We start from the raw sequence: 18,672 nt of genomic DNA, 5'->3' as shown, positions 1-18,672 counted from the left end.
TCACCTGCTTTGTATATTCTTTTAGTAGTATTGTCGTTCTTATTTTCTCCTTCCTTTGCTGTCCCAGTAAACTGTCGTATCTCAACCTACGAGTTTTACCTTTTTCTTCCTATTTTCCTCCCCATCCCATGGGGGAAGAGGAGTGAGCGAGCAGCCATGTGGTGCTTAGCTGCCAGCTGGGGCTAAGCCACAACAGTGTGGCAGACAAGATGTACCGAGACCTTGTGCCCACCTTTAACAAAAAGTGAACTATATAAATAAATTAGAAATTTTTTTTGATCACATAATAAGTTAATAGAACAGCTAAATCCAGAATTTAGGACTCCTGACTCTTTGTTCTCCAGTCTTGGTCACTTTTTACCATGTATAATGGAGAACAAACTACTATGTTTTAGGGTAGAAGTAAGTGCAATTGTTTATTTTTTAAAGGAAAAATTCAAAAAAGGAGAAACCTTGAAGCATTACTGACAGTAGTATTGTTGGATTACTTGCACTAATAGGATCTGAATTTCATTAATGCCCACCTAAGATGTCATTATTTATTTGCTCTGTAATAAATGCAGTATTGAAGGATGTCCCAGTGCAGCTGGTTATGGTGCAATATAGAACACTGTTGTCTAATATACACTTGGTAAAGGAGGTAAAGACCTTTATTCTGAATTATTTAGACAACCTGGTATCATGTTTTGGTGGCCTTGGTTATACTTTGAGACTTCTGGCTATTGCAGTGTGGTAATAACATGCCTTTCATTCAGCATGTTGGATGTGTAGTATGTTGGTTGCTGAAGAGTGCTGCAGAAGTTAAGGCAATGTGCAGTAGTGCTCATTTCAGCTGCACAGTTTCTGCTCCTGTTGGATGTGATAATAGTGCCCATCATGCTGCTGTGCTTTGTTCTACAGAGTTTATCATTAATTTCCTGCCTGTCTGGAAGAATGCCTACTCCTTCCACATGGCCTTCCTTCCCACCTCCTTTTGTTCCTGTCAGGATCCTTTCAGAAACAAACACAGCACGTTTCTACCAATTCTCAGTGTATTGGGTTTGTGTGGCAAGGTTTTGGTAGCAGGGGAACTACTGGGGTGGCTCCTGTGAGAAGATGCTAGAAGCTTCCCCCATGTCCAACAGAGCCAATGCCAGCCGGCTCCAAGACAAACCTGCTGCTGGCCAAGGCCAAGTCCATCAGTGACAGTGGTAGCGCCTCTGGGATAACAGAGTTAAGAAGGGGGGGAAACTGCAGCCTGAGAGAGGAGTGAGAATATGTGAACCAACTCTGCAGACACCCAGGTCAGTGAAGGAGAGGGAGAGGTGCTCCAGGTGCCTGAGCAGACATTCCTCTGCAAGCCCATGGAGAAGACCATGGTGAGGCAGGTGGATGGCCCTGAAGGAGGCTGTGACCCCGTGGGAAGCCTGCGTTGTAGCAGGGGAAGTGTGAGAAGTCCTCCCTCTGAGCAGGAGGGAGCGGCAGAGACGTGTGATGAACTGACCACAACGCCCATTCCCCATCTCCCTGCACCCCTCGGGGGGAGCAGGTAGAAAATTCAAGAGTATAGTTGAGCCCAGGAGGAAGAAAGGGGTGGGAGGAAGGTGTTTTAAGATTTAGTTTTTATTTCTCATTATCCTACTCTGATTTGAATGGTAATAAATTAAACTAATTTCCCCAAGTTGAATCTGTTTTGCCCGTGATGAGAGGGAGTGATTGAGTGGCTTTGGGGGGCACCTGGTATCCAGCCAGGGTCAACCCATCATGCTCAGACAACTGTAAATAAGCATTTTACTCTTCCACCCATCCCTTTCTTTATCTCTTGTCCTTCATCTCCCTTTTCTCATTCCATCCCTGGTGCAAGACAAGCGATTAGCTTGCCAAGAATTAGTAATTGCTATCCAACAGCCTGGACTTGTGCCCACTAAGTTGAGGGGGGAGAGAGTAATCTTAATCTGAGTCAGTGTATGGGCCTGTTGCCGATAGCCTCCCAAGTGCTGCTTAACTTGCTAGATGAAGAGTTAGATGGTAGAGGAAAAACCTGTGTTACTGTTGATGTGATGCAGCTGATTGTTTAGTAGTTGTTGAAAATGTGTTAGTTGTATTCTGAGTGTTCAATTAGAGCGGTAGTACAGTAAGTACAGAATTACCTCTCCCAGTGGCTCAGATATTGTGGCAGCGTTCCTGAAAGTCTGCCACAGATTTCTGTAAGAGTAGATTGGATCTTAAGTGGTGAATTTGTTTTCATTTGCCTTCATCAGCCACACTACATAATTCAAAATGCTAAGCTGAGAGCTTCACGCAGCCAGGTGCACAATGAGATTGTATCATTTTGTCCAGCTACCAAAATCTTTCGGGGCCTCAGGTAAATTGCTACAGTCCAGAACCTATTTTCAAAAGCAGAAGCTAACATTTTGTTTCAAATTGCAGAGACGTGAGAAATGCTGACCAAAGTTTTCAGAGAGGTAGAGCACTTGCAGCTTAAAGTAATTTCTCCCTGTGAGATCAAATCCAGCTGTTTCAAGTCAGATAGCCAAGAATGAAAGTTTCCATGATTCATTATGAAAAGCTGGGATTTAACCACTGGAGAGCTTTAAAAAATTCCAGCAAGCATATTTGCAGATTAAATGCCTCATGTCTTTTTGAGTATTTGAACCTAAGATTTATTTGCATATACATCCCATAGGCAGTTTCTCCTTTGTGTAATCCATTCTCATGCTGCTTTTTCCAGTCCCTGATATTTGTGTAGTTGGTTAAAATGCTTCCATTGAATCCTTTCAGCAGTGGAGTTGGTGGAAAGTTGTCTAACCTTTCTGCCCTCCCTCCCTCCCTCGCTTCCTCAGTCTCTACAAGTAGAATTTCCCTCTGTATTCTGCCCACTAACCTTATGATTTTTCTTCCCATTTCAGTCTTTTGCCATGAAATAATTGATTTATTCTAAGACAAAAAGTTGCTTTCCTCCATTTTTTTCCTGTAGTTTTCTGTATTTCTCATTCAGCTTCTGCTCAGCCCTATGTGCTTAGACGTAGCCTTAGCTCCATCTGCACACCTAGCCTGCACCTCCAGTCACTGACTCTCTTAGCATGGCTGAGCAGTTAAGTGAAATCCTTTATGCAGCTTTATTGGAGAGTTCTGGTCCTGTCCTTAGTTTGCAAGACATGAGCACGTTAGAAAGAGGTCTGCTTTTTCAGTGAAGGCTTATTTCCCATACGTACTACACAGTAAATGAGTCATTTGCACGGTGAAACTGCTTTTGGAACCAGAAGCACTCTTTTAGGTCCTCCTCTCTTCCTGGTATTTCGACTTTGGCAAGAATGGACCATCTGCATCTCTAATACTGCTTTTTTGACTTGACTCCTATGGAAGTCTCCAGAGCTTAATTTGGTCCAGTGAATGAAAATATAAACAGAAACCTGTAGAAACTGCATTTACAATTTTGGAGCATCTAAAATTTTAGACATGAAAGAAGATAGTTGGATGTAAACAGTGGTAACTTTACATACAGGAGTTGTTGATATCAAGTTTGAAGTTGATATAATGGTTAGAACTGAAATAAGTACTGGTGAAGTAAAACAGTGCTGACTACAGCTGTGTTTTGATATGCATGAGAGCATCCCCTTGAATTATAAAGTGGGGTATTGCTGTGCTGTGTAGAGCTACCATTGGCAGAACAAATTACACAAAGCTGCAACTGAAAAGTTTTAGCTGACGGAAGCGATAATATGACGGGGGGTTGAAAACAGTTTCTTTTTCTGATAAAAAATTCTGATTAAAAAATTTTTTCTCCATAAACAGAAGACAGTGTAAAACCACAGCTGTATAGTAAGGTTATAAAACATCAATTTCTTAGTACATTATGAAGCAAACATGTAGTTTAGTGTAAGAAGTCAAAATGAAAAGGTAGAATATTTATTATTAAATGCCCTACAGTATTAAGGCCAGTGTATTGGAAATCACTAGTTGATTTTTGACCAGTGCTGTTTATACACATAAATAATTACCACTGAATGTCATATTCTGCGTTTGCTGTCTGTACATGCTTCTTATTAGTACTACTTGAGCTGATCTTTATGTTGTTGGAAAGGATTGTGGCAGATGTGATTGCTTATTAAAAAGCTGAGCCCAGTATCTTCAAACGAGAGTGCTGTTCTGAAGGCCGTGCAGTACCTGGTTACCTCTGCTTTCAGACGGAGCTGGTGCAGCCCAAGAGCTGCTGCGCAGTCGCTTGCTTGATCGAACGTGCCATCTAGTGGCTACCGGCTGATAGTTAATGTAAAGAAAGGAACATACAGCCAATGGACTTTTTAATGCATTTTCTACACCGGCAGGGAAAATGGGTGGAGGTTGACAAATACTTGTATTGCCTTCTTTTTCTCCCCCTAATTAACAGGCATTCATAGATCATTATTTGTTTCCAAAAATGCCATTGTTTCTACTGGCTGTTGTCCACTCTTTGCTCTCAGGCTGATTGCTGAGGTCCAGCTTGAAAACATCCGCTATGGCAGAGTATTTGGGCAAAATAATTACTGCTATATTCACAAAGCTTCAGAAGTCATATTGTAACATCACTGTTACTGCCTGCATCTGCAATGTTGATTCTAAAAAACTTGGTTCAAATGCCTAGAACTGCCCAAATTTCACAGAACCATGGAATGGTTTGGGTTGGAAGGAACCTTTAAGGGTCATCTACTGCAACCTCCCTTGCAATGAGCAGGGATACTTCAAATAGATTAGGTTGCTCTGATTCAGCCTGACCTTGAATGTTTCCAGGGGTGGAGTGTCTGCCACCTCTCTGGGCAACGTGTTCCAGTGTTTCACTACCCTCATCGTAAAAAATTTCTTCCTTATATCTAGTCTAAATCTACCCTCTTTTAGTTTAAAACAATTACCCTTTGCGCTATCACAACAGGTCCTACAAAAAAGTCAGTCCCGATCTTTCTTAAAAGCCCCCTTTAAGTATTGAAAGGCCACAGTAAGGTCTCCCACCCCTTGCGGCCCCGAAGTATCCCCATTGTCCACCTGTCCTTTATGTAGCTGCTAAACCTCACCCTTGCTTGTACATAATTGTGTGCAAATTGGATTTTGTGCAAAAAGTGGCCACCAGAGGTACTTTAGTGGTTAGTGCAGGCACCCAGGGTGTTCAAGACCCAGGGTTAAGCCCCTTGACTGGTTGATTATTTTGACTTTGGATTCTTGTTGGTGCTGAGGTTTCCACTAAATAAGACTTTATGTTGGGGCACTCAACATAGCCAAAGCCCCCCTCATTCTTAGAAAACCCTGTAAGAAGCTGAATCCTGCCACGCATGTGCCATTGTTTCACATGCTGCTGAAATCTCACTTTAATGGAATGGTCTCAGACTGTTTTCAATTCCACATAGCATATCAGTCATGTTGCTGATACAAGAGGGCAAAGACATCCATAGCTGTCTACACTGAAACAAACCCATCAGCTTTGAGATTGGGTTTGGGAGAGAGGGCTTCAGATGGGAGTACTTAGGGAGTGTTGCCTGGCTGTTGGTATAGCTTTGTCTGTCTGACGTTCACCGTCACAGCCTGGCAACGTGATTTGAACAACATGGACTGCGTGTGGGTTGCCCTGTACTATATTGGTCCTCATACATGCTTTTACCCTGTGCTAATATGGGTGCACCAAACCCCTACTGGAGACAGTTGAGATGGAAAAGCTTCATTTAAAAAAAATGGAATAAAGTAATCTTGGTTATTAATCAAGGAAGGAGTTATTTGAGACAACCAACACCTGCCAGCTTTGTAAAAGAAGAGAAGAAATATACACTGAGGATCTTTGTTTTCTATATGTGATGTTTGCAAAATGAAGTTAAACACTAAAAGCAACATTTTTATGTCTGGTGTCTCTCTGGAGACACCTGTGTGATTCAGTCCCAGTCACTGTTACTCGTGAGAACCAACTATCTGCGTGGATTCCATCTAACCAAGTACTTGTCATTTTCATTTAAAAAAGGCTTCTTTTACATTGTTGGCTTAAGGAAAGTGTTAATACTTCTCTGTCCCTTTCTCTTCTAGGATATTAAACACAACACTGTTTGAACTATATGAAGCTCTGGGCAATTTTCCTGCCTTGTGGGTCTTCAATGTGCTGCTTGTGATTCTTCAAGTTCTGCACTGGTTTTGGTCTTACCTAATCATAAAGGCAGCCTACAAAGCTATTTCAAAGGGCAAGGTAAGACAGCACGGTTCTTGTTTCATGTTTAGGTATTTAACTTTTTCAATATCAATACAGGGTCACTGACTTGTTGGTTACTTTTTCTTGCTAATCCATGACTCTTTACTGAAGACACATGTAAACTCTCCTTTCATGGAAACTTTTTTTCACTCCTTCTAACAAATGTCAGATAAGTTAATGTGCTTTTTACAGTGATTGTATTTATATGTGCTTCTGCACTTCTCTTTTATAATCTGGTACACTGAACCAAACTACATTAGGGAAATTGGATTAAAAAAAAACCACCAAGCAAACTGCTTTCTTGGAGCTGCCAGTTCTGTTTTTCTTCTTTATAGTAGTTGTTAGCTAAATGTTCATTTCCCAGCTGGTAGTGGTAGTAATAGTAATACAAATTGAAATTCTGCTGCCTTTGCTAGTGGCAAAGTTACAAATCACAGCCTCTTTTGGGTTTTGGTATTAATGAGGTTCCGTGAAGAGCTCTGTACTTTCTAGGATTCCCACAGCAAGACCATTTGGGATAAAATTTAGTGTCTTGCTGCCATAGTTATATTTGACAGGAAGGTGTAACTCACAGAAATGCTAGTCCCATTACGTTTGCTGTGCAGATACAGCACTCGCATTTAGATGATTGAACTAACCCTTACAGATAATGTACAAGTATTTTGCCGTTAAAGAGTAGAGCGCATGAGTAGATTTTTTAGATATGTGACCACCCCCAAAGTGAATGGGATTTTTCTGCAGAAAACTGCCTTCTATGAATGTACTGGAGAGCACAGAATCTGCAACTCACTCTATATGAAAGACAGTGCATTCGTGAACTGTATTTTGCCTAGAAGCCACACTTGAGTCTCCTCTGCTTTTAGCAATTATTAACCTTAGCTGTCCTGTCTGAATTACACCAGTGACTTCAAAGAGTGCTTCCTACTCTTTCTTACTCTGCTTGTTTATCCTTTCCCTTGTGCTGTGCTGGAAGGCTGGGAAGTGGAACCCCTTGCATGTAAGTTTCTTTAAATTTACTATGCAAAAGATTTATTCTGTGCAATACTGGGTTTTGTGTTGTTTGATGTTTGTTTTTTTTAATTTGCAGTTTCTGCTTGGTATTTTTATCCATTGTTTATGTTTATTTATTTAAATGAAAGTAAAAATGGCTTTTAATGCCTATGCATTGCCTAATACCATTCAAACGCACTTCTATCTGTAGTATCTGGGTACTATTAAGTTACAGCCTTTTTTACACATATTTATCAGCAGCATAAGCAGCTGCTCTGTCACCATTTCGGAAACATTCTTGAGAGCGTAAGTCCTCTGCCTGGTAGTTCAAACAATTGCACAGGAGAAAATTTGGGTTGTACGAGAGCAGAGTTAGACACTTGCAATAAAGTAGTGACCAGGTTAAAGATGCATATGTATGACATACATGGAGGATTCTTATTCCTTCAGATCTTAACTTACTTCTTCACTTGCAACCCTGTTCCTTCCATTTCTGCAGTAAAATAAGCAGTGTTTTCACAACACATTACAGATATCTTACAGTAGATCTTCATTCTTAATTACTGGAGTTTTTTTGTATTATTAGAATCCACCTTTGGAACAGCTCAGCTGATAAAGCAATTTATTATCATTAAATTAGTAACTAATCCCAATCATCTATTTCTTACTTGCTGTTATGCTTAGGAGTTTTATAAACCTAGATATATATTTTCTACACTCCTTCTGTAGAAATTACTCCAGTGGGTTCTTTTGGGGAAACAAAGAGAACTAAGTATGGAAAGATGTGTTGCATTCATGTCAGGTTTTAAGTGCAAAGACCCTGGTATGTTGCTGCATTTTAAAAATAGAGTGGATCACATGTTTAATAGAAGTGGCTGCAGCATAGAATCTTCTTTTGATTGTTTGGCTTCGGGGCAGGACCCTTCAGAAGAATTGGCAGCAAATCTAATATATTAAGAGAATGTAAGATGACACAGAATTTTTCAATCATCTGGTTTGCCCTCACATCGATCACAGGCACTTAGTACCCTGTGCTGGGCCCATTCTCTTCTGTCTGACAATAGTGTAATTCTAAGTGTATTTCTGTATCCTCAACAGCTTTAATACAGTCTTTTATATAAAAGAGACTGAAGTAACCTGTTAATTGAAGCTGTGTAAGTATGAAATCAAATTTCTGACCTCAGCTGAAGTCCAGTTTCATGGATGTCAGAATTGCATGCTTGCTAGACATTGACATAAAAAACTTTACCTATTAGGAGGTGAGGTGTATGGGAACTGCGTGTTTCTTTTTTCTCTGTTCCCAAGCAAAATAGAGTAACTCAGGTGTTAGGATATTGCAAGGATGGTAGCAACATTGGGAGCCCCAAAGGCAAATGGCTGTTTCTGAGGTGAGGGCTGGAGAGCAGAATTGTCATGAGGGCTTTCTGGAGTACGGGAGGATTCCTGTAAGCAAAAAATTACATGCAGTGGCCCTGTTCTTTAATTGTTTTGATTTCTTTGTGAAAAAGACTTGTCATGTGTTTTGCCCTCTTTATGTCCATTTGCTATAGTAAAGTCAATTGTAATCACCTGATGTGGGCAACCAGCACAGCATGGATAGCTTCTGAACAAATTAGGAAGCTCAGCTATACAAACAGGGCTAGGAGCAGGCATGGAAGGCTGCATCTTTAAAGCTGCATGCAGCTTAGACTTCAGACCACTTTTTGTTGATGCTTTTTTTTACTTCATCTGATGCATTCTTACCAGTTCTGCAGATTTTCAAGATCAGACTCGGTAGAGCCGTGTGTGACCTTGCCTCCACAGCTGACCCTACATTGAGCAGGAGGTTGGGCATAGATTTCCTGAATCTATGAAGAGCCTATGAATCATAGAAGAGACTCAGGTCTCTTCTGACCTGAGTTATCCTATAATCCTACGCATTGGCAGGGCCATTGTTACCACCCTGGGAAAAACATCCCCTTAAAAACAGGGCAGATGGGGCCTTTTCTTTGCAGGATTTTCTTTTCTGTTGCCCTTGTTTGCTCACCTTAACCTGCCTTTTGTTGGCTTCCTCATGGTTTTACTTGTTTTGAGTGCACCTGACTGAATGGGGTGAAGCAAAGTCACTTCACGGATTCTGAAGGGACTCAGCTCTCAAACTTAGTGATCTTCCTCTATGACCTTCAAAGAGCTCTACAAAGGAGGAGAACAGACTCCTTAACCTCAGGAGCAGCATTCACCCAGTAGTAAATGGGTATAAACCAGCAGGAAGTCAGTCAGCTGAAAATTAACAGGAAATCCCTAGCAATTCAGGTCAGTCTGTTTCTGAAATAGGTTTCCAGTAACGTGATGAGGCAGATAGTTGAATTGCTCAAGTACATTTGTGGTTCCTGAAGTGGACTATGTCCACGGTTTCCAAGCCCTGTTCTCACCACTTGCCTGAAGCCAGAGTTACCTAGTGTGGTGAGTTATGTTTTAGCCAGTACTACTGTCTCCTACTGCCAGCCCATAGCACTGTTCCCTAGAGCCGTGTGCCCTCTAGAGAATAAGTTGGGAGGTGAGGGGGGAGGAAGTTGGGTTGAATATTTTGTATTATCAGGTCAAAGAGAAGCACAGGAAATAAAGTAGTAGGAGGGCAGAGGGATGGGGGGCTACGTTGAATTTGGGAGCTTGGATTGTAGGTTCCTTTAGTGTGCGCACTACCCTTTGCTTCGAGCACTCACTTTGACATGCTATCTTCAATGCACCGGTGCAAAGTTCTCACCCTGCCTTTGCACGTGGCATGTGCGTGTACAGGCAGGCAAAGGCAGAGAAGTGTGCCAGAGCTGAGATAGTCTTCAAAGCTCAGATTGAAAAATGTTTGAATTCTCTGATTCTGGCTTGAACTAAAAAGTTGTTTCCTTACAGTCACCTACTGTTTGCTTTTTCAAATTCTACAGGTAGCAAAGGATGACCGAAGTGACATTGAATCAAGCTCAGATGAGGAAGAAACAGTACCTCGTTCAAAGACCCCGCACAGCACTATCACCACTAATGGGACCGGTGGTGCCAATGGGACAAACGGGTACCTTACTGGTGGCACTTGCTCAGAGGAGCATTAATCCTTGAGTTCAATCATGAGACATGAACAGAATGAACTGTTTGCTACTGGAAGTAAATTATAAGTTGTGAATGCAGTTTCTTCATATATCTCAGCATCAGAAAAAATTAGGAGTATCAAAGCATTCTGATAGTGCACTGCCATATTTCCTGTTTGTGAATGAAGACAACACACCATTCTTTATACGTAGGCATGCTGTATGTGTATGTAACTGACACAATGGGAGCAGTATTTTCACTTGTACTGTCTTTGAAGTATTATTTATTTTGTGTTCTTTTAGGAACTTCTGTACAAAAGGGAATGTCCATTCTCAAACTTTATCTCTTGGGATTCTCAGTGGTGGAGAGCATCGCGCTCAGATCTCTTCTGTCCATCCCTGTTGCTTTTGCTGAGTCTGCTATAAGTAATAGTTGCTTGATTTGTTACTTACAGTAGATAGAACATAGCTTTATAGATTCTAGATCTGCTTCAGATATTTTTGCTATCTTTGTGTTTTAAAGTGCTGGTTTTGAAATTGCCTATCAAATCACAGTGGCCGTTCCTTCAACATAAATTTTTAAAACACTGGATTGATATTTTAAATAGTAGGTAATGTGATCAATTAGCAATTTGGGGGAGAAAAACTGTGGTAATTGTGGGATATTATTTTAGTATAATTTAAAATTCAATTTAATGGTTAATTGCATTAGAAGTAGACTTGATTAGTTGTGCAAATACCCAAAAGCATTGATGTCAACAGTTAGGATAAACTCAGTCTCACTTTTTTTTTGCCTTGCAATTTTTGACCTCTACAGATTCTAGCTTTTTGCAGAGATTCATTGTTGAAAGGTGTTTGTTCAAGTGCACCATTGTGAATCCAGACCTCACTCCTGAAACTGTTCTTGCACGTTCAGCTGGATGAGAGCAGGGGTGTAATGGAAAAAACAGTACATGAAAGTTCATTGCTTCCTTGGACACAGTTCAGTCTAGGTACCGTTCTTATTGCCACTTTCTTAGTAGGCTGAAGAGAGAGAAGGCAGAATGTCATATATTAATAGAAGTAGTTTATTTTAAATGCATGAAAATTTGAGCAAAATTCACTTAACATAATTCACAGCAAACTTCAAATGCTCAGCAGTATTTCATCACCTCTAGAAATAAAATTAGGGGTGTTTATAAAATAGTTTTGCTCTCCTTTTTCATCCAAGATTTACAAACTGTGTCCCAAAGAAGACAAAGTAACACCCAAAATAAACATACTTTTTAACATTATATACACACTTCTTCCAGTCTCTAGATCAAAGTTTGATGTAAGATGTTAAGGATCATACAACTCTTGCAGGATACTTTTCTGCAATATGTGACAGCAGTGCCAAAAGTAGGCGAGGTTCTTGGGTAACAGACTCTATGCAACCTACTGTTCAACAGTATTGTGTATGTGCACATAGAACCAATATGCTTATAGACCAAAGACTTATATATATTAAAAAAAGAAGAAGAAAAAAAAAAAGGAAGGAACAAACCGGGAAAAAAATGTAAATGTGTCTTCTATATACAAAAAGATTGGAGTGCCATGTTCAGCTGGAAGTCTAAGCCAGGAAATATTTCTCATTCCTTCCATCTATGCAAATAGCAAAATATAGATGGTTTCTGATGCCATGAAACATCTTTAAAGGCTCTATTTTATACAGACTCCATTGAAGAAAGTTGTGTTGCCACTTCTTTCTTTTGAAAAACTGAGATTTGTCCTGTTCTACCGGTCAGTCTTGAAAACTTCTGAAACCTTTATTATCCATAGGGACCCTTGTGCATTTAGCAAAAAGTATGCTAAAAGGACAGGCAGAATGGCATGACGGAAAATAGTACCTCCACTTAGTAGACCATAAAGGTAAGAAAACTGAAAAATTGTAAATCATAAAAGAGCTGTCAGTTTTACTACCCACAGAGCATCTGAAAAAGCCAGGTAACCTTGTAATTCAGCAGTTGCATAGCTTATATGTCCATGAATATATCTGAGGGAGCAAAGGAGTCTTATTTAAATCTCCTTCTCCCTCAAAAGCTTCTCTGCCTCTGATTTTTCTCGTCTGTCTCCTGTGCTTCTGATTTCAGTTATCTGCAGGGCAGGTTATACATGTGAAAATACACTGCGTGCAATAGAAAGTATCCCATCTGCAGTATTTGAAGTGCCAGTTGTTTAATAATTACTGTCAAGATGATACTAAGATTTTAAAACAAAACCGTCCTGGGATATATTGAATGAACAATCTAATTTCTGAAATCTGACCCACTAAGATGGTCATTGAGAATAACAGTTTAAACACACCTCTTCTGTGGTGTTGATTACTACCTCCACTGGACCATTTCCCTTCTGCAAAGATGGTTACAAAAATGGCATTCTGGCAAAATATTTTGTCTTATATGGAGCCAGAATGTTGCTCTGAACTATCAACATACACAACAAACAATAATATTGTAATGTTGTTGGTATCAGGACAGAGAGCAGTGCCAAAAACAATCCCTGTGCAAGAGGCAGGAGACCTTTGGTCCCTATTGGTCCTCCCCAGCTGTGCTGTATAGTGTTGATTCAGATGTACAGTCAAGGCTACAACCCTTGAGGTGATTCACCATCAAAGGCTACGTATGCTGGAAACTTGGACTGAAACTCTTCCTTTGAAGTTTAAATTCGGTTGCATCTACGATGCGCTAAAGCATGTGCACAGTTACCATGGTTCGGCTGACGCTCAGCTACTTACTTGTCTCATATAAACCTGGCTTTTTGGAGTCTGTTCTTAGCAGCTTAGAATACACTTAATACAGATATGTTTGGAAAATATGTGAGATGACAGATTCAAATGACATGTTTGCGGAAATGGGATAAGACTAAGGAAGCATTGCGAACTTCACTAAACTTTGCTGAACAATCACTAAACTTTCAAGCTACTATTTTTTTTATAGAAAGTAAAAATTCAAACATTTTTTCTGTCTTTAGTGGGAAGGACCAAGTGTTTTAGTGATCATACTTGGCAGTGTGTTTTGATTCATTGCTTTAACCAATGGATGTCAAAATTTTGGCTTCATCTTCCACTCTGCAGAGAGAATGTCATGCAGCTATTTCCTTTTTCATATGAATTTGTTTGCTTCTCTGCATAAGAGCTTTGCAAGGTGCTTTTGGAGGCCATCACATATTTAGAGGATAATCACACATATTCCAGAAAATGGATTGAAATGATTCGCATGGCTCATGGTAAATGCGAGATCTTAAAAGGTTCTGTATATTCGTACCTTTTGTAGAATTGTCATTTTAGTCATTTTAGAAATGAGGGTTTCTACTCTATAACCTATTTGTCTTCAACTTCTATGCTCCTTTTTTTATAGTACAGTACACAACACAGTGGTTGAGATGTTGAAGTAGAAAAATGAGGAAATGATACGTAGAGTTTATTAGTGAATAGTAAGAATTTGTCTTCTCTCCCTCCCTAGCCAGCCCAGAATATAGTAAAATAAGATTCAGGTCTCCTTTTGTTTACTGTTTTCCATATTGGCGTATTTTGTACCAGAAGAAAAATAGATGGTGGGATTTTTTTCATAAAAGCCTAAAAACAAACGTTGCAGAAAATGGTAGAAATATCTGATCAAACAACAAGGGTGGACGTTGGAATCTTTTGGATCTTAATCAATGTTGAATAGCACTAGTTCTAAAATACCAAAGTGTCCCATGCTGTTTCCTTGTTGCCATTTTGTAGTTTTTTCTGTGTGTTATTTATTTCATGATTCCGGCAGAATTGGAACAGGTGTCACAGCTTCAGATGCTCCTGTTTCAGCCTGTGACCATTCTGTATGATTCCCAATGACAAATCCTTTTTCCGAGACCCAAGTACATGCACTAAAGCTTTGCTTACAGTGAAGGGATTCTTGTCTTAAATCTATATTTGTTTTGAGTGAACATCACTTTTCGGTTCTGAACGGGACACAACAGCGAAAGCCGTTACCCTGCAGCACCTGTCAGTGATCAACACGGGTTGATTTAGACACCACGTGTGTTTTACATAGAGTATTCTAGTAGGAAACCTAATGCCTGTTTCGTTCATCTTCTCATTACTGCAGCCTTCTGTATTCTCAGAGAAATATGGACAACCATTGGTTTTCTACAGTTGATGCTTTGGTATTTTTTTAATCTACAACTCATTTTTGTACGTCTCCTGTTGTCTACTTCTTGTGACATTTGTGTGAGAGGAGCTATCGAATACTTTTTACCCTTCCTGTAATGTAGACCCTGTTAGGCCTAACTACTACACTATGTGTTCTGCAAACTACAGTTGCCTTTAAACCGTAAAGCAAAATCAGTTTGTATTACTTATTTTGACTGGTTTTGATTTGGAACAGGGACCTAATGGGAACTTCAGTAAGACAACCTTGTTTGGTTTTTTTTTTCTTTAAGCACTAGTGGAATTTTGGAAAAGTGGCATACATGTATAGCCTTTAAATTTTCAAGATTTCTGATTGTAGTTGCAATGAAAACACAGTGTTTGAGTGTGTCTGTACAGAATTGTCAGTCTTTGAAATTGTTTTTAACTAAGAAACTGGAGAAAATACTATGAAATTATGTTTTAGAGCCGTGTCAATGATCACACATCAGACAAAAGGCCAAAATTACTGTCTTACATGACCTGTAATGATCTGTGCAACAAAACACATTTTCTGGCTTCTGTTGAGCTTCAGCTTCTTGCAGTTCCAGGGTTTAACTTTTATACACCAGCTCTCATACCGTACTGTGCACGTTGACTACCTGTTGCAAGTCAGGGTGAGGCAGATGACACTATTTCGCCTGTGTTTTCATGACAATCTTGTGCTTGAGCAACTCTTTCAGAAATAGAGTGATGTGTAGGAAGTCCACTGTCCCAGACACAGTGATGTGCTAGCTAGAAGTCCTTTCATGTATAGCTGTTGTGTAGAACTTTGGGAGTTACTTTGTGTTTAACTCAGTTGGTTTTGGGTTTTTTTTAATATGGAAAATAATTATTCCTCATAAAATCTCTGGAACCAATCAGTATTGTAGGCTATTTTAATTTGGAGACATTTTAATAATAAACATAAGTATTAGGAATGTAGTGTTGGTTTTCTTTTCTTTTCTATGAAATGCAAACAATGCTTTCCTTTGTTTTAGCTCTAGTATTGTTATCCGCACTGCAGACTCCAGCATTTTTAGAGATGATCCAAGTATGTCTTTGCTGAGTTCGTCACTGCAGTATTTAATGTTATTTCTTGTATGAAACTGTAACAGTAAGTGTTAGAAGGACAAGTTCTCTCTATACAAATTAAAAGATTTTTAAAAAATAGACATTTTGCTAGGATTTCAAAAGTAAAATTTTGCATGTTAATAATTTCTGAATGTCCAGCTGGACCTACTTTGGAGAAGCTGTCTTTTTTTCAGTCTAGGTGGTCAAAGTTTTTAAAAGTAGATGTTCATTCAGATGTTTTGGGCTAAAGTGTCATTCAGGAAAGCACCACCTACTAACCAGTTCTGGAAGTAAGAGAAGAGGGTCACTTGTACAGTGGTTCTTCTGAGAAAAATCTGCAGCTCTTGATTTTGCTAAGGAAGCTGCATCTTTCAGACCTCTACCATTAGACTAGACCAAATATGCTTGCTTATTTATGATAGGATTCTGTGTTTTTTCACTACTGTTAAAAGGAAGAGGGGAAGAGGGTTTTGGTTGCTTTTGGGTTTTGGTTTTGTTTTGTTTTTTTTTAAACAAGGAGTTACCTATGTGTAGCAATGCACTGAGCTGGAATTGCTTTCATACACTCACCAAAGTAAAGCCTACAAAATACCATTGTTAGGCAGACTCTGGTGCAGCATTAAAAGGAAGTACTTATAAATGGGATGGATGAAAACATTCTTACAACTTCAGCAGAAAATTGCGGCAACAGTTCTCATTATATAGGAATCTCCACACATCAGTTGAGATGTTGCCTCTGGAAGACAAGTAAACCTGGGGATTTGCAGTGAGTTTAAAGAACTAATTACTGTAGTTGTTCATATGTCTCCATTTTATATATATATATATATATAAAAAATCTTATAGTGGATTTAATATGGCATTTAAATTCTTTTTTAATGAAGATATTTAGTTATGTGGGAATTTGTCCAGGCGTATGTCTAAAGTCTTATGCTTCCTATTCCACATATACCCCTCAACTTACATAGCACAAAGGAGAGCCACTGTGTACAGAAAATGACTCATGATAATGCAAAAAAGAGCAGGAATTTTTTGATGTAGTGCCTTCGAGTCTGAAAAGGTCTCTCTGTACAATAAACACAATAGTTCTCAGAAGAAGAGAGGAGGTTTGTGCTGCTTTAGAAGGGCCAAAAGGTGGTGACACAGTCTCCTATGATACAGAAGATGAGTGGGGGGAATCTAAATTGCCACATGATTTGGTAGGTCATCATGCTGTGATGGACAGAGGCTGGGAGCTCGTGGGGAGGGATTCCCACTCCATGCTGTTAGTTCCGGCTCTGCTATGTGGGTGGAGGGTTGCTGTTTCCCTAATTTATTCTGGTTTTTTGGTGTTCTTACTGCCCTGTTCTGTAGGATGCCAATCCTGCCCCATGACACATTTTACACTGCCTACCCTTGTCAGTGGGTTACCTTCTTATGTGCATTTCACAGAGCGGGATGCCAGTTTGTGCTCAGGTATAGAGGAGTCCAAGACGGTTGCTATATGGTCATCATAGGCTGTTTTCCACAGAGTTCCCATGCTGGGCAATTTTGTGAACACACTCAATATTAAAAAGTATGAGAGATACCAAATGAACGTTGGTATGTGTAATAGGGATGAAACTGGAATTCATGCTGGGCAAACTTGCATATCCAGAGTTCTCACTGGTGAGTGCCCTTCCCTCTGGACTGTAAAATCCAGAGATCGTAGCTCTGTGAAAAGTTAATTCCAATAATCCAAAATGTATATGCACAAAGCAAATGAATAAAACAATGACATGTATTAACTAGGCAGAATAGTGGTGTACCTAAGGCACATGCCGTGTCAGGCCTAACTGCAGAGCTCTGCCAGTAGAAGACAGCAGTGCCCACTGGAGGCCTCTGCACCATGCAGTGGAGCAGGGAGCAAGGGTAAGGATCACACACCTTCCATCTTGTACCTTAGAAGGCGGCTTTAGCACTGTAGGATTTTATACTTATCTTCTTTGGTCCTGAGTCTGCCAAGCCCTTGATGATTCTTGTAGAGGGATTGCTTAAATGCAGAGTCATGTGCAATACTGAGGTGTTTGTAGGGTTCTGACTTTCAAATGTGATTGTTTAGATGTGACACAGAACTTCTAGCTTTTAGTCAGTGGAAAGTGCAATATAAAATCAAGTATTATAAGATAGTTCAGTACAGTAGTTTTTATCTGTAAGAGCAGTATGGCCAACTTGTAATGTTAGTGCTATAGCTCACTAATTAGATGAAAACATAAGGTACTTTATAAAGCTACTTACTGGCAACATATATTTACATTCACAAATTAATTCTCTTAAACATCGGAAAAATACCATTGTAGCTCTGGTATTTTTTAAACACCCAAGTGTGAGGTCCTCTCCCTAGAAAATACTATGCATATTATTATTATTCATTCAAAAATAGGACTAAGATTCCCCCCCCCATACAATTGCATGATAGTAGCATTTCTTAACATATTTAGGCAAATTTTTGCAATCTTTTCACATGAAAAAAGAATCTTGAAATTCAGAAGTGGGATGATGTGATCCTTAATTAAAATTGCATAAGCTCCCTCCTGTAGCAACCTAACTAGCAGCTTTCTGTCCTGTTTCTGGGCTCATTTTAAAGATAACCACCCCTTTTAACTCCCAGTAATAGTGATTTTAATCACTGTTGCTCTCCTAAGGTATCTTTAAAAGATCTGCCTCCTCCCAGAAAGTCTTGCTATTTTACAGTTGTATTTGCATAGTTTTTCATTGTTGCTCTCCCAAAGTATCTTTGAAAGACCTGCGTCCTCCCAGAAAGTCTTGCTATTTTACAGTTCTGTTTGTTTGCATAGTCTCTCATCTAATTTTAATTTAAACTTAACTCAGCCAAAGCATTTAGATGTTACTCTATCTCATTCTTATCTGTGGTTTCTCACTGAGCAATCTCCAAGTGAGATCAATGCCCATAGCTGTTGTTATATGGGACAACCCAATCCATATGCCAGCATCAGAAAAGGATTTGCACATTAATAGTCTAGATGACTTAAAATATAGGTCCAACATCTGGTACTTCAGCAACATTGAGGAAGTGATGACCTGAGTTGTGGTGCCCCCTGGACCAGGTGGATGTAAAAAGCAGCCAGACTGCTGTGAACTTCAGATGAAGTTCAAATAGCTGCTCCCCTTTCATAGCAATTTCTTACTAATTGGATCTTTTTTTTTTTCCCAAATAATTTTGTCAA

At 39.6% G+C, this 18,672-nt stretch overlaps 1 protein-coding gene across 3 annotated transcripts in view; it reads left to right on the top strand.

The window, feature by feature from the left end:
* The window catches only part of CERS6 (ceramide synthase 6), a 133,575-nt gene extending 121,836 nt beyond the window's left edge, over window positions 1–11,739 (top strand). For 2 of the 3 annotated variants that reach the window (XM_075756744.1, XM_075756746.1), the window contains 3 exons: window positions 6,022–6,178; window positions 7,155–7,178; window positions 10,090–11,739. In XM_075756744.1, the coding sequence (XP_075612859.1) occupies window positions 6,022–6,178; window positions 7,155–7,178; window positions 10,090–10,251 (343 nt within the window). In that variant the 3' untranslated portion in view covers window positions 10,252–11,739. The remainder of the gene's footprint in view (window positions 1–6,021; window positions 6,179–7,154; window positions 7,179–10,089) is intronic. The other variant, XM_075756745.1, reaches the window with a different exon arrangement.
* Window positions 11,740–18,672: the final 6,933 nt, after the last annotated feature.

This window comes from Balearica regulorum, chromosome 6 (assembly GCF_011004875.1).
Source record: "Balearica regulorum gibbericeps isolate bBalReg1 chromosome 6, bBalReg1.pri, whole genome shotgun sequence".
In the NCBI taxonomy this organism is placed as follows: domain Eukaryota; kingdom Metazoa; phylum Chordata; class Aves; order Gruiformes; family Gruidae; genus Balearica; species Balearica regulorum.
Note: the sequence above shows the minus strand (reverse complement) of the source record. Positions and strands in the feature narration are given on the sequence as shown.